Here is a 15,781-nt window from a genome sequence, read left to right as displayed (position 1 = left end):
CTACTGAAAAATCATAGCTTTCAACAAACTAGGCTCATAAGCAGCCATCAGGAATGGTGTGACCCTTGAGGAAAAGGGCTGTAATCCAAAAACAATTTTTGGATTCTGTTTAGTTTCATTAAATGGAGGACCACAGACAGAAAAGCAGTGGCAATGCCTAAAGGCAATGGAGGTAATTTTTCACCCTGAACACAAAGAAGTTTGGATGTGGGTAGTCCAGGGCTTGTCCAGTGACTTTATGAGGCCATCAATGTTTTAGTTTCCTGTCTTTCTCACCTGTCTTCCTTAGCTCGTGGCATTTGTATTCATACATGTTGACTCTTGGTTTCAAGATGGATACTTCACCCTTTAGCCTCACAAGAAGGCAGGTAGGCAAAGAGCTTATTAGGAAAGTAAAAACCCTCTGAAAATCCCTGGTGCACTACTCCTTATAACTAATTCGATAGAACTGTGCCTATCGTCACTCCCGGTATTTCAGGTGGGCATACTGCTACCCTAAACAAAATCGTGGTTCTACTAGTAAAATTAAAAAGGGAGAATGAAAATCATATTAAAAACAGCTTTCAGTGCTCTACAGCATAAAGCAAAAGAGAAAACAAAAGCCAATATAAATGATGTCTTCAGAAAAACATTTTTAAAGTAGTGTTTTTGTAACCACATGTAGAAAAACTATTGAAGGCAATAAGTCATTTAAATTAAAAACAGTCATCAGGATTGTGTTCAGCTGTGTTTAATAGAAAGCGACCAAATAGCAGCAATTGATCAGGATAGAAATGTATTTCTTCCTCTTGAAAATGAGTCTAGGGGTAGGAATGTCAGGGTTGTTATTGTGGCTTAATGGTCATCAGAGATCTGAATTTCACATATCTGTTCCACCGTTCTTAGCAGTTAGCTAAGCAGTGGTCTAAGAGGGTTGTTGTTGTTTACAGACATCATTGCTCTGTTTCAAGTTAGCAGCAGGAAGAGGCAATAGAGGACAAAAGGGCCATTCTTCCGGTTAAGTCAGTTTCTTCTAAGGAAACTTCTGTATGGTCCTTACAACATTTCTGTTTATATCTTATTGGCCAGAACATAGTCACATGGGTGCATGTAGCTGCAAGTGAGGCTAGGAAATGTGGGCTTTCAGTACTATTCACAGCTACCATAAATAAAAATTTTCTATCACCAAATAAGAAGAGGAAGATGGATTATGTCAGTTATCTCTGTCATCATCATTTACAGGATTATCTTCAAATATGCAAGACAGCATGTGGACTGAACCTTATAATTCATCACTCTAAGAATTTGATTTTCTCTTCCAAATGTTGTAATTGAAAATTAAGAATGATGTGCCTAAAAAGGGCAATTATTTAAATTGAAGACAATTTCTGATATGAAACAATCATTTCATTAATACCGAGTTAGGGCTGCATGTGGTGGCTTATGACTGTAATCCCAGAACTTTGGGAGGCCAAGGTGGGTGGATCACCTGAAGTCAGGAGTTCAAGACCAGCCTGGCCAACATGGTGAAACCCTGTCTCTACTAAAAATATAAAAACTAGCCGGGTGCTGTGGTGTGCACCTGTCATCCCAGCTACTCAGGAGGCTGAGGGAGGAGAATCACTTGAACCCGGGAGGCGGAGGTTGCAGTGAGCTGAGATCGTGCCACTGCACTCCAGCCTGGGCAACAGACCGAGACTCCATCTTAAAAAAAATTGAATTAAGATACTAAACTGAGGATATTTAAAAACATTACCATATAATATCCATGGCTTTGGATAGAGTAAGCTCAATTCATGGCATCATTAAACAGGAGGGAGTGGCTATGCCTATAGGAAGGAATGTAGGGCAGAGCTCCTGAGAATTTGCTCTTCTGATCTATCTTTTGATAGAGTTACTGGAGTGAGATTGAGGAAAACTCAGGGTGATTTAAGTTAAGAAATTAGAAAATGGTTAAAAATTGAGACTCAAAGATCTGGGAATTACGTAGGTCTTTAGTCTTCAAAGAAAAAATATGCCCCAATATTGCTTACAAAAATCAAAAGTAATTCTGTCATTAGACAATTACCCTAGGATTGTAAAGTGAAAAATAAAACAATTATCTAAGGAAGTCTACCAAAACCCTTGATATTATCTGAATTATTTGAATAATTGAGGTAAAAGTGGAGTTTCTGCCTGGATTATTCAGATATTTGTCTTAATTCTAAACTTCACTTAGCTAGCTGGTAGAGACCTTTCTATAGGATGTATTTTTGGAATGCTAAATGCTAAAAAAAAAATGGACTCCTAAAGTAAGCAGAGCTGTGGTGTAATGAGGGTGTATGGGGCGTGACAGAGAGATAGGGAGGGAGAGAGAGAGAAAGGAGGAGGAAAAGAGAAAGAGAATGGTAAGTAGTTAATTGTCAGAATAAGATTAAACTTTACTTTGTATTCGATAGTAACCAATGTCCACATTTTCATCACAGGATGAACTTTTTATAAAAAGGGAAATACATATGTAGATTTCAGATATAACCCACAGTATTTTTAAAAGTTATGAATTTCTTTTTAAGCTTTAAAGAAATAACTTTTCACTTTGTAAAGTTTAGAAACTTCACGCCTTCAAATCCAGCAATTTAATTTATATAGTGAAGCAAATTGACTTAAAAATTATACTATACTTTTTGTTTTACTTCATATTGTTGGTCTTTGCCTTTTAATTCTTAAAGACAAAATAAATTTTAAAAAAAGAAGAATGATGACACCCTAGTTGCCACTCCATTCTCTTCTTCATTGGTAACAGAACCCTGGGCAGTAAGCCCAGCCCCCAAATTACTTGCCAACCTTCTCCACAGCTGAGTGTGTCATGTGACTAAGTTCTCGCCTATAAGTGGAAGTGTTGTGTGAGACTTCTGGATAGGCCCTTCTTTTCCAGACTCCTTCTGACCTACAATGCAGACAAGTTTCCTTGATCTCCAGCAGCCATCTTGGGTCATAGGGCAACCTTAAGAATGGAAGCCTTACACTAGGATGGTGAAAGATTAAGGTAGCAGGAACCTGACTCCATGATGACTGTGAAGCTACTATATATCCTCTGGGATGCTCCTTCTGCATTTATTTTACTTAAGAGAGTAAAAATGTATATCGTGCTTAAGACACTATTATTTTTAGTTATTGTTACTAGCAGATGAACACAATTCCTAAGTGATACATATATTAAGGCATTAATTGAAAATATTTTGTGATTTCTAGGATTAAATGTCTAGATATGTGTAATAGCTTTCCCCTACCCCCACCACGTACACACACATAAACATGCATTCTAATTTGTAAGAAAGAAAACTAAGTGATTATTTGAAGTACTAGTAATATATTTTGTGCAATTGCACAGGATAATGCTTTTGCAATGTGAATCATGTGAAAATAAGAATTTGAGCATTACTTAAGAATTTTTCAAGGTACCTACATGCACTAAAAAATAGATAAATAAATAAATAAAAAATAAAACCAAGGCCAGGCGCTGTGGCTCACTCCTGTAATCCCAGCACTTTGGGAGGTCGAGGCAGGCAAATCACAAGTTCAGGATATCAAGACCATCCTTGCTAACACGGTGAAACCTCATCTCTACTAAAAATACAAAAAATTAGTCGGGCATGATGGCAGGTGCCTGTAGTCCCAGCTACTCGGGAGGGTGAGGCAGGAGAATGGCGTGAACTAGGGAGGCGGAGCTTGCAGTGAGCCGAGACAGCGCCACTACACTCCAGCCTGGGCGACAGAGCGAGACTCCGTCTCAAAAAAAACAAAACAAAACAAAAAAAGAAAACAAAATAGTAGAGAGGAAGACAGGAAAATACAGAAATGGGATTCAGCAACAGAATATTAATAGTTTTTTTCTTTATCTTTTGCAATTAACAGCAAGAAAGGAAGGAAAGATCAATCTATCGAGCAGTCAGATGGAATGGTAAAGATTAATCATTCTCCTCCCTTCAGAAGTTGCCTTAATTCCTTGTCTTTTAAGATCCAGCTCTTTTATAAGGCCCTCACCAATTACAATTCCCTCAGTAGGAATTAACCTCTGCTCTTTATCAGGACTAGGGCTAAGCTACAGCGGGTGAGGCGTTTGTCTTGGGTACAAAATTTAAAACTCAGTAATCAAGATAAATATTTTAATGGAATATTTTCATTGGCAAACTAAGGCATGTGGGCCAGTCTCCTGTTTTTGTAAATAACGTTTTAATGATACTTTGCTTTTATTTGTATTATAGCACTCAAATAGTACTTTTTATATTAGTCCTCTCCCAACAGGGCTGTACTCATTTTTGTATTCCTCATGTACCTACTACTCTGTTTGAAGCATAAAGGCCTCTTAAAAAAACTTTGCATTGAGTTGACTAAAGGATTTTTGCAAGAATATATAGTACTAGTGATGGTGGGGTTCAATTTTCATCACCAAGTTCAACTATAGCAAAAGAATAACAGAATGATGACTATTTTGAAAGTACTTATAATTTAGTGCTGTGGGAAAAATCACTTGGCTTGTCTTTGACTAAAACCCTGCTAAGCTTAGGGAGATAGAGAATTGTGATATTACATTATGTTCATATAGCACTTTTTCCTACATAAAGTGCTTTCTCTTAATCCTCACCTCAATCCTATAAGGTCGGTATTGCTATCCTTATTTATTGTAGAGAGACTGAGAAATGAGGTGACTTGCCCAGGGAGTTATGGGCAAAAAGAGGCAGAGCTGGGGTTTTAACCCATATTTTGTCTATCACAATTGAATGCCCTTTCTGCGATTATAAATCTTATGTCTCAGAGTTGAATGACAATTTATACAGCAACTACAATAGCATTCTCATCATTAAAATGTTCTGATTGTGTGTGTGTGTGTGTGTGTGTGTATGTGTGAGAGATGAAGTAGCTGAACTTGGTATTTTTCGGTAGAGGGTAGGAAACTACACATTGAAAAGCCGAAGATGAAATTATGTTATTTGAGTATTACTTTCTAACTATAACTTTACCACCGATGTGTGTATGATATTCTGCAAAGTAAGTAAACTGTACATGTTTGCTTCTTTATGGGGAAAAAAAACCATTTGGGAAGGCTTTTAAACTTTTCAGCTGAAAAAGGCTATGTCAATGTGAAATATTATAGTTCTCAAGAGTTAGGAATTGATTAAATTTAACGGGTTTCCTTTTCATACTTAGGGGGAAAAATCTACGACTATATTTTAAAACTCCATATGGCAATTAAATTTGAGAGTGTAGAACTATTTCACATAGAATTTCCATCAGTATACAATAAACAATCAAAACCTCAAATATCCGTTATTAGCCCATCTAGTAGACGATATTTTATAATTATAGATTCCCCACATTAATTGATGTCCAGAGAAAAACTGCAGTCTTCTCTTACTAAGCTGATAGCTGAGTTCCTGGGAAATCCTCACCCCTAAGAACAAATACTTCTCAAAGAAATTCAAAGTCATTCATTTTGGTGAATCGCAATCAGTCATCAATAACTCTTTATGGAATGTCCGAAGGGTGCCTAGGCATTGAAATGGCAAGAGACTTATATTTGCTTCATTCAATGGATTTCTAAAGGGAGTCTGAGGACTTGCAAGAAGTCTGTAAAGATGCATAGTGGTGTGTTCTTTAACTGTCCCTACCTGGAATGAATTGAACAGTCTGGGTGTTAGGGCTTTGGTGTCTAATCCCGCTTCGCAAGTGAAGACTCCACTGGTGCCAAGCGACAGGCGGGCTGGTGGGCAGACATGGCACCACCACCGGGGGCTTTCAGGACTGGTGCAGCCCTCCCAGGCAGGTGTAGGGTTGACTGCAGCAACAGCGGCCCTGACCCCCGCTCCCATGGCTCCCCTCCCCCCCGCACTCCCACCCCCCGCACCCGGCACACACCATCTCCCAGTCGCCCAGGCTCGACCGGTTCTCGCGAGATCCGGGTTACTGAGCGCTCGGGGCCTTTTCAAATCGGGATCCGTTACCGCTTCCCCGGCAGCCGCCATTGTCGCGCTCGGAGCCCCTCAGCTCAGGCGGCCGAGGCGGAGGCAGCGGCGGCAGGATGGCGGACGCCAACAAGGCCGAGGTGCCCGGGGCCACTGGTGGCGACAGCCCGCACCTGCAGCCCGCGGAGCCGCCGGGCGAGCAGCGGCGAGAGCCGCACCCCCCGGAGGCGGAGAAGCAGCAGCCGCAGCACAGCAGCAGCTCCAATGGCGTTAAAATGTATTGTCTTTTCCTCCGGGAACCGCGGCGAGGTGGGGGGCGGGGAGTCGGCCGGGGGGCCAGAGACCAGGCTGGGTCTTGATGGGGGATAACCGCCCCCAGGCCCCGGCCCGCCCCCGGGCCATCGGCTGCCTGAGGAGCAGGTGCAGCTGGGCCGCTCCCAGGCCCTTCCCCGCCCGCCCCAGGCCTGGCCGCCTGCGGTCCCGGGAGCCGAGGCTGGGGGCCCGGGGACCAGAGCTCCTCCCTGATTTCTAGCCCGAGACAGCGGACTCCCCTCTTCCCTGACTTTGGTTAAAGAACCTTTGAGCAAAGCTCAGCGACCGCCACGGTTTGCAGGAAAATGGTCCCCCTTTAAGGACCAGTAGTTAGTGTTCATCACTAGGGAGTATCTAGGGATGACATCATCGGACATTTCCTCCTAACCACCAAGAACGTATTTAAAAGGAATATCTCTGGCTTCTTTCTGAGCTTCACAAGTTTAGTGTTTTGTTGTTTTCTAAAGTGTGTGTTCATTTTTAAACTGATTTATACCGAGAGGAAGTTTAATAATGTGCTGTTAGACTGTATGTATTGTGTTACTCTTGAATTGGCTAGACGTACTTTCAAAAGGGAAATGTGCGATGTGCGTGGCTTCCCTTCCCACTGGGTAGTGTGCGTCAGCTGTGGAGAGTATATATATATATTTTAACTCAGTGTATGATTATCTTAAGTTTGGTATAATAAATGGTTAAGATTTTTTTTTTTTCCCTAAATGAAGGAAAACTTTTAAGGTCGCAGCTGTCACCAGTGCCTATAAATAATTTAGTTGACCCCAATCCATAATAATTTCTGGTTCTAGGGAAATGTTATGCTCCCCTTTGTTCTTGTCTTGTGGGAGGATATGAAGTTAAATGCTTACTTTCATATGCCTACCTCCTTAAACCTGAAGTTGAAAGTATGTTAATAATTTAGTGAAAACATCCTTTTCCTTCTCTGTTATGCCTCAGAGCAGAAGGCAATAGACATATGCTCACAGTAAAATAGGCAAGGGAAAGGTCTGTCTGACCTTTGTATAAGAATGTTTGAAATGGTATGGTAAGACCTGGACCAGTCTGTGTAAAAGTTGGTGGCAGATAAGATGAGGGTAGCTCTCCCCAGCTCTTTGACACTCTTGCTCTCAAATGAGTTTGAATAGGAGCGGCAGCATCTTCTAGGAGAATAGAGGTGCAGGTGTAAGAGATTGGAACTTAGTGGAGTTTGTTACTGGATGAAGAGTGGTGCACCTCAGTAACTGAGGAACTAGAAAGTGAATGAAGCGCTTTCTACCATGCTTGCCAAAATGTGGGCTTTCGAGAATTTGGCATTAAAAATAGAAATTAAAACCAGCGGAATGATAAACTGAAAAATATGTGCTATTCATATCTAAACACGAGTATACATGCCACCTTTTCTCCTGAACAAAAAGTGCAGCCTTGAATTACAGAGAGAAGCCCTCCTATACTTGGGTATGATTAGTGTTGATATAGCGAAGTTTGGTATCTAAACCTCCATCAGATTCTCTAATCCCTTCTAAAGTCTCATCATGATTTAGCAAGACAGGAAAAAGAGAGAGGAGAAAGGTGGAGAAAGAATCCTTTTCTCACTTAGGAAGAGAAAAATATAAGGTGAAGAAGTGAAGAAATATTACTAGTAAATATAGATTATTTTCATATTGCTTATAATTCACCTCTATCCCTTTCTCTTTTTCCCAGAAGTTGAATCGAGTTCAGTTTTACTCTCAGGGATTTCACTTACTGTCTACTCCGTAAGAACATAGGTGATGATCCAGCATGAGTCATTCAAACTGAGTAGCGACCTAGACCTTTTTATTTGACTTCGTGAACTAGTAGGAGTGGATGACAACCCCAATACATAAACCTTGGCATTAAATAAAGAAGACTATAGTTGGAATATATAATCATTGAGTTGGAATATAATCATTGAGTTGATTACCATATGCTTTTAATAAAAATAATTCATTGTTGATTATAAAAATTATCATGATATTGCCCGAAATTATATATTGGTTGGAATCGAACAGAGTACTGCTTGTCATCAGGATTGAAATAATATTTGCTGAGGTTAATCCATAGTTTTTGAGTGTGGGAGACCACTATGTCTTAGTCTTCTTTGTATTCTTAAGGCCTAGTAAATATTTGTGGAAGAAATGCAGAAGTGAACTTTTATGCTTATGAAACTCATATACAGGGAATTTAGTTTACATGTTCACACCTTTAGAAAAGATCCGTTTTCCAACTATAGTCTTCTTTATTTAATGCCAAATGGTATACTGGCTCCCCTTTTCTTAAAAGTGAATAGGTGGGAAAAGAGCAGTATTATTATAACTTTATTATTCAGGTGTAATTAAGTGTAACTTTGGAGTAGGTAGAGATTGAGAGTTATATTAGGGTACTATAAAATTTTAAGCATTGGAGCAAAGTAATGTGTTCTTTAGTTGAGTGATTTTTATTAGGAGTAAAGACTAGAACTGTTCTCCCAAGCTTTACTGAGGTAAATTGACAAAAATTATATATTTTGAAGTGTACAATGTGATGTTTTGTTGTACAAATAAATTGTGAAATGAGTACCACAATCAAGCTAATTAACATATCTGTTACCTCACATAATTACCATATTTTTTGGTGTTGAAAATACTTAAGATCTACTCTTTAAGCAAATTTCAAGTATACAGTAAATATGTTAAATATAGTCACTATACTGTGCCTTAGATCTACAGAACTTACGCATCTTATAACTGAAAGTTTGTGCCCTTAGAACATTTCCCCATCCCCTGCTGCCCTCCACCTCTGGTAAACACCCTTCTACACGCTGCTTCTGAGTTTGACTTTTTTTAGAGTCTGTGTGTAAGTGAGATCATGCAGTATTTGTCTTTCTGGGTCTTTTTCACATAGCATAATGTCCTCTAGGTTTATCTCTGTTGTTGCAAATGGCAAGATTTTGTTCTTTTTGTAAGGCTAAATAATAATATTCCAGTGTGGATGTGTTGTGTAAACACAAAATATAATATATATCATGTTTCCTTTAACCGTTTATCTGTCATTGGACACGTAAGTCATTTCCATATCTTGGGTATTGTGGATGATGCAGTGAACATGGGAGTGCAGATATCTCTTTGAGATAGTGATTTCATTTTCCTTGGATGTATACCCAGAAATAGCATTGATGAATCATTTGGTAGTTCTGTTTTTAATTTTTTGGGGACCCTTGATGATGTTTTCCATAATGGCTGTACCAATATGCATTCCCACCAGCAGTATCTAAGCGTTCTTTCTATACATCCTCAGCAACACTTGCTATCTTTTGACTTTTTGATAAGTCATTCTAACAGGGATGAAGTGATATTGCATTGTGGTTTTGAGTTGTATTTCTCTGATGATTAGTGATATTGAGCACTTTTTCATGTATCTTTTGGCCATTGGTGTGTCGTCTTTGGAAAAATATCTATTCGGATCCATTTCTCATTTTTTAATTGGGTTGCTATTGAGTTGTATGAGTTCCTTATACATTTTCGATATTAATCCCTTATTGGATATATGGTTTGCAAATGTTTCCTCTCGTTTCTTAGGTTGCCTTTTTATTTCGTTGATTGTTTCCTTTGCTGTGCAATAACTTTTTACTTTGATGTAGTCCCAATTGTTACTTTTGTTTGTGTTGTCTGTGCTTTTGGTGTCATATCAAAAAAAAAAAAAAAAAAAATCATTGCCAAGACCAAGGTCATGGAGCTTTTCTCTTGTGTTTTCTTCTGGGAGTTACAGGGTTTTAGGTGTTATGTTTAAATTTTTAATCCATTTTCATTTCGTTTTGTATGTGAATGTCTAGTTCTCCCAATACCATTTTTTGAAGAGACTGTCCTTTCACCATTGTATATTTTTGGTGCCTTTGTCAAAGATTAGTTTACCATATCCTTGGGGATGCATTTTTGAGTGTTCTGTTATGTTCCATTGGTCTCTGTGTCTTGTTTTTGTGCCAGTACCATATTGTTTTGATTACTGTAGATTTGTAATATAACTTGAATCAGGTAGTGTGATGTTTTTATCTTTTTCTTCTTGTTCAAGATTGCTTTAGCCATTTGAGATCTTTTATGGTTCATACGGATTTCAGGAATATATCTGTTTCTGTGAAAAATGCTGTTAGAATTTTGATAGAGATCACATTGAATTTATAGGTCATTTTGGGTAGGAAGGACATTTTGACAATATTAATTCCTCTCATCTATGAACATGGAGTATCTTTCATTTGTATTATTTTCAATTTTATCATTGATAGTTTTTCAGTGTATAGCTCTTTAGCTTTCTTGGTTAAATTTATTTCTAGGTATTTTATTCTTTCTGGTGCTATTTTAAATGAGATTGTGTTCTTAATTAATTTTTTGGATAGTTTATTATTAGTAGTATGTATATATGCAATGGATTTTTGAATGTTGACTTTGTATCCTATAACTTTACTGAATTTGTTCTAATAGTTTTTTTGGTGGTGTCTTTAAATTTTTCTCTGAATAATTTTCTATGTAAGATCACATCTTCTACAAACAGAGATGATTTTACTTCTTTCTCTCCAATTTGGTTGTCTTTTATGTCTTTTATTTGCCTATTGCTCTGGCTGTGACCTTCAGTACAATGTTGAATAGAAGTGGTGAGCATAGGCATCTTCTCTTTTTCCTGCTCTTAGAAGTAAAACCTTCAAATTTTCACTGTTGAGTATGACGTTAGCTATGGGGTTGTCATATATGATCTTTATTGTGTTGAGGAACATTCCTTCTATACTAAATTTGTTGAGAGTGTTTATCTTGAAAGGATATTGAGTTTTGTCAAATGCTTTTCCTGGATCTATTGAGATGATCTTTGATTTTTAAAAAATCCTTCATTCTGTTAATATGGTGTATAACATTTACTGATTTATGTATGTCATCCTTGCATCCCTGGGATAGGTACTATTTGATTATGGTGTATAATCCTTTTAATGTGCTGTTGAATTTAGTTTGCTAGTATTTTGTTGAGAATGTTTACATCTGTGTTCATCAGGGATATTGCCCGTAATTTTCTTTTCTTGTAGGATCCTTGTCTGGCTTTGTTATCAGGGTAATCTGGCCTTATAAAATGATTTGAAAGAGTTTCCTTATATTTGGTTTTTTGGAAGAGTTTGAGAGGGATTGGTATTAGTTCTTAAATGTTTGATAGAATTTACCAGTGAAGCTGTCAGGTCCTGGGCTTTTCTTTCCTGGGAGATTTTTGATTACTGACTCCTATCTCCCTTGTTATTGGACAGTTCAGATTTTCTAATTTTTCGTGATTCAGCCTTGGTGAGTTGTATATTTCCAGGAATTTATTAATTTCTTTTAAGTTATCCAATTTGTTGGTATATAATTGTTAATAGTAGTTTCTTATAATTCTCTGTATTTCTGTGGTATCTGTTATAAAGTCTCCTCTTTGATTTCTTTATGTATTTTTCTATTTTCCCTCTTTGATTTCTGATTGTTTCCCCCTCCTTAATCTAGCTTAATCTTTGTCAGTTTTGCTTATCTTTCAAAAACCAACTTTTAGTTTTATTGACCTTTTCTGTTGTTTTTCTAGTATATTTCATTTATTTTTGCCCTGATTTTCGTTATTTTCTTCTTTCTACTAACTTTGGACTTAGTTCTTTTTTCTAGTTCCTTGAGGTGTGAAGTTAGGTTGTTGGAGATCTTTATTCTTTTTTTTTTTTTGAGATGGAGTCTTGCTCTGTCTCAAAGGCTGAAGTGCAATGGTGCAACCTCGGCTCACTGCAGCCTCTGCCTCCTGGGTTCAGGTGATTCTCCTGCCTCAGCGTCCTGAGCAGCTGGGATTGTAGGCATGCATCACTATCCCTGGCTAATGTTTGTGTTTTTAGTAGAGATGGAGTTTCACCATGTTGGCCAGGCTCATCTCGAACTCCTGACCTTAAGTGATCCACCTGCCTTGGCCTCCCAAAGTGGTGGGATTATAGGTGTGAGCCACCACACCTGGCCTGGAGGTTGGTCGTTTTTCTTAGTGTAGGCATTTATTGCTCTGAACCGCCCTCTGGTAGTTTTCCTGTGGAACTGGGATTAGTACTGGATCTGATACTATACCAGTATACTTTTAAAATCGTACATTAAAACTATGTTTCTTCTTTTGATGTTGGAGGTTGATTTTTTTCCAGAAATTTATGTTATAATTTAGATACGCATAGTTCAATTTTAAGAATAGATAACATTTTTATGGCTATTTTAGAGTTTTTATTTTAAGTACATTGTGGGAGTGGTTGTCTAAATGAACAGTTTGGGAATTTAGTACATGGAATTCTGGATGTAGTACCAATATTTTGGAATTACGTAGCATCATTTCCTTAATAGTTTTCACATATATTTTTACTTTCTCTTCCAAAGTATTTATGACTTGGAAATAGTTCAGAAATTATATAATTATGGCTCAGTTTCTTAATAGATCATTCCTGTAGCCTCTAAACTGTTATGCCTTTTATAGATTTTTTTTTTTCTTTTTTTGTTATACACTGGGAAGAAACTTAAGGTAAATTTTAGTTCATACATCGTAGACGAGCAGTTTAGCAGTATTTTTAAGATGCTTCTTATTTGGGAAAATGAAGAAATTACTTTCTTTGATCATCTTTGAGTAAATTTTTAAAAGAAGATATTATGTATAATGTTACTGCTTTTAATGGAATTTTCAGATTGTTGTAAGCAAATATTTAATCTATGTAACCCCACCCAAGTCAAGAATAGAACATTGTAAGTACTTCAGAACTTTGTGTAATTTTCACAATTGGTTTAATCCAGGAAGAAAATAGGCAGGGGAAGGGGTATTAATCTAGAGACTATATAGATATCTGTTTACTGAATAGAGTCTCAGTTACTTTACAAACATTCATTGAATTCATCTAAGCCTGTTAAGTAAACAGGCCCTTTGGGGAATTGAAAAGAAAGGTTTGTTCTTCTATCTGTGGTACCCAGAAACCAGAGAAAAGGCCTTTGTGCCTTTTGGCTGCTTGCTGCCATTTTCAAAAGTGTCACTCTGTTCAGACAGGTAGGTACTTTCTAGATTTAGGCAGTTGAGAAGACTCCCCCCTAGGCCATGCCATTTCTGATGAAAGAATATGTTTGATAGTGAAGATGTCCCTTTCAAGGTCTTAAAAAAAAAATGGCAAAGCAAGTTTGGTCCAAATGTCTGTCTTTATTCTGGCAGTTTTTCTGGCAACATCTGTGCTCAGATGAGTATGGATTCTTAATTGACTGTTAATTCATTCAAAAATTATAGCACAGTGTTATATGCAGTCACTGTGCGAGGTGCTGGTGATACCAAAGCAGATAGTTTTTGTTCTTATAGGGTTTGCATACTATATTTATGGCTGTGTTACCTACAAAGAAGAGTAGTGTTTAAGAAGCTCCGTATATTATGTAACAAATGACTGCGGTTAGAGGTATGTGAGGAGCATTGCAATGTATGGATCACCAGAATTGCTGGGCTTGGAAGATACTTTAGAGCCTGGCTTATGAAACGATTTGTTGTCAGAATAATCCAGAAAGCTTTAAAAAAATTTAGATTCCTAGGTGTTATCCGCAGTGATATTATTAGTAATGTTTGTGAAAAAATGCTTTAAAATTGAAGTTTTGTTATTAAAATAGTTTTAAATTGACTAGATTATTGACTTAGTTATTTAAATAAGAAATCTATTGGCCAGGCACAGTGGCTCACACCTGTAATCTCATCACTTTGGGAGACTGAGGTGGGCGGATCACCTGAGGTCAGAAGTTTGAGACCAGCCTTTCCAACATGTTGAAACCCCGTCTCTACTAAAAATGTAAAAATTACCTGGGTGTGCTTGCAGACACCTGTAATTCCAGTTACTTGGGAGGCTGAGGAAGGAGAATTCCTTGAACCCAGGAGGCGGAGATTGCAGTGAGCCGAGATCTTGCCACTGTACTCCAGCCGGGGTGACAGAATGAGACTCTGTCTCAAAAAACAACAACAAAAAACAACAACAAAAAAACCCTATTGTTTGTTCTGTAAAAAAGACTTGTTTTTAAAAGTAAATTGCATTTTAAAATATAAATCCAAATTTTTATCTATAGGGTTTAAGTGTATGCCTGAATCTTTTGGATGGTTGGCATATGACATCATAGAGTTGCACTGTGATTACAGTGTTATAAATTACTTTTTTTTCTAGTTAAGGCCTCATTAAAAATCAGGTTTGGCTGGGCGCAGTGGCTCACGCCTGTAATCCCAGCACTTTGGGAGGCGAAGCCGGTGGATCATGAGGTCACGAGATCAAGATCAGCCTGGCCAAGATGGTGAAACTCTGTGTCTACTAAAAATACAAAAAATTAGCTGGGTGTGGTGGTGGGCACCTATAATCCCAGCTGCTCAGGAGGCTGAGGCAGAGAATTGCTTGAACTTGGGAGGCAGAGGCTGCAGTGAGCCAAGATCGCGCCACTGCTCTCCACCCCTGGGCGACAGAGCGAAACTCTGTCTCAAGAAAAAAAAAAAAATCAGGTTTATAAAATTTTGGCTTATGTTGCTTTTAGGTACAGCTCCTGTCCTACATTACCCATTGTAGGTAATATTAATGAAACTGCGTAATTTGATGAAGTACCGTATTCTAGTTTATAGGTTAAAATGTAACATAAAATATTAGGATACTTTATAAGCTTTCTATGTTGATGAAAATTGGGAATAGAAGAAAGTTTGAGAGTCTTAATGTGAGTATATACATATATAGATGTGGAATTATAGACATAACTTTGTATTTTAATTATGCTTCTAATTAAGGGAGGAGAAAGTTCTGAGAAGAAACTATTAACCTTTAAGAGATGAACTTTTTTCAGAGTATCATTGTGTAAATTAATTTTTTAAAAAAGTTTTTAATGATGCCCAGAAAGTTAATTCTCCATCAAAGATGGCAGTTTTAGATACCTTAGAAGTAAAATTATCTGCTCTTCCCTCTGTTCCAGTCTAATAGCATTTATTAATTAAGTAGTGTGGTGGGAAAACCTGAGTGATTGTTTGGATGCTTACAGCTATTTAATGTGGAAAAAAGAATGAGGACTGTTAAATGAGAAGCCAAACTCTTGCTTTGAAATAGCACTGGATAATTTCAAAGCTCTCAGGCTGATTCTCCAGCTACTTTGCTGAGGTCTAGCTTAGTGGAGAGTTTTGTGAAGTGATAAATATGAAATATTTATTTAATATAGACTTCCATTCTTTTAAGCACAACTGAGGGTTTTTGTTTGTTTGATTTTTTTTTTTTTTTAATTCAAAGGGAGAATGATGAGTCAGCGAAAGAAGAGAAATCTGACTTAAAGGAAAAATCTACAGGAAGTAAGAAGGCCAATAGATTTCATCCGTATTCAAAAGACAAGAATTCGAGCACTGGAGAAAAGAAGGGTCCAAATCGTAACAGAGTTTTCATTAGCAACATCCCATATGACATGAAATGGCAAGCTATTAAAGATCTAATGAGAGAGAAAGGTAACTATCTCTGAAATAACCCACTGTTGGATAATCTTCATATAGACAGGGGAGGGAACTACACA

At 37.7% G+C, this 15,781-nt stretch overlaps 1 protein-coding gene across 3 annotated transcripts in view; it reads left to right on the top strand.

The window, feature by feature from the left end:
* Nucleotides 1-5,756: 5,756 nt before the first annotated feature.
* MYEF2 (myelin expression factor 2) overlaps nucleotides 5,757-15,781 on the top strand; it is a 38,994-nt gene continuing 28,969 nt past the window's right edge. For all 3 annotated transcript variants that reach the window (XM_011967283.1, XM_011967282.1, XM_011967281.1), the window contains exons 1-2: nucleotides 5,757-6,198; nucleotides 15,508-15,716. In XM_011967283.1, the coding sequence (XP_011822673.1) occupies nucleotides 6,038-6,198; nucleotides 15,508-15,716 (370 nt within the window). In that variant the 5' untranslated portion in view covers nucleotides 5,757-6,037. The remainder of the gene's footprint in view (nucleotides 6,199-15,507; nucleotides 15,717-15,781) is intronic.

This window comes from Mandrillus leucophaeus, unplaced genomic scaffold (assembly GCF_000951045.1).
Source record: "Mandrillus leucophaeus isolate KB7577 unplaced genomic scaffold, Mleu.le_1.0 Scaffold798, whole genome shotgun sequence".
Taxonomy (NCBI): domain Eukaryota; kingdom Metazoa; phylum Chordata; class Mammalia; order Primates; family Cercopithecidae; genus Mandrillus; species Mandrillus leucophaeus.
The sequence above is the reverse complement of the archived record's forward strand: the minus strand, read 5'-3'. Positions and strand labels throughout refer to the sequence as shown.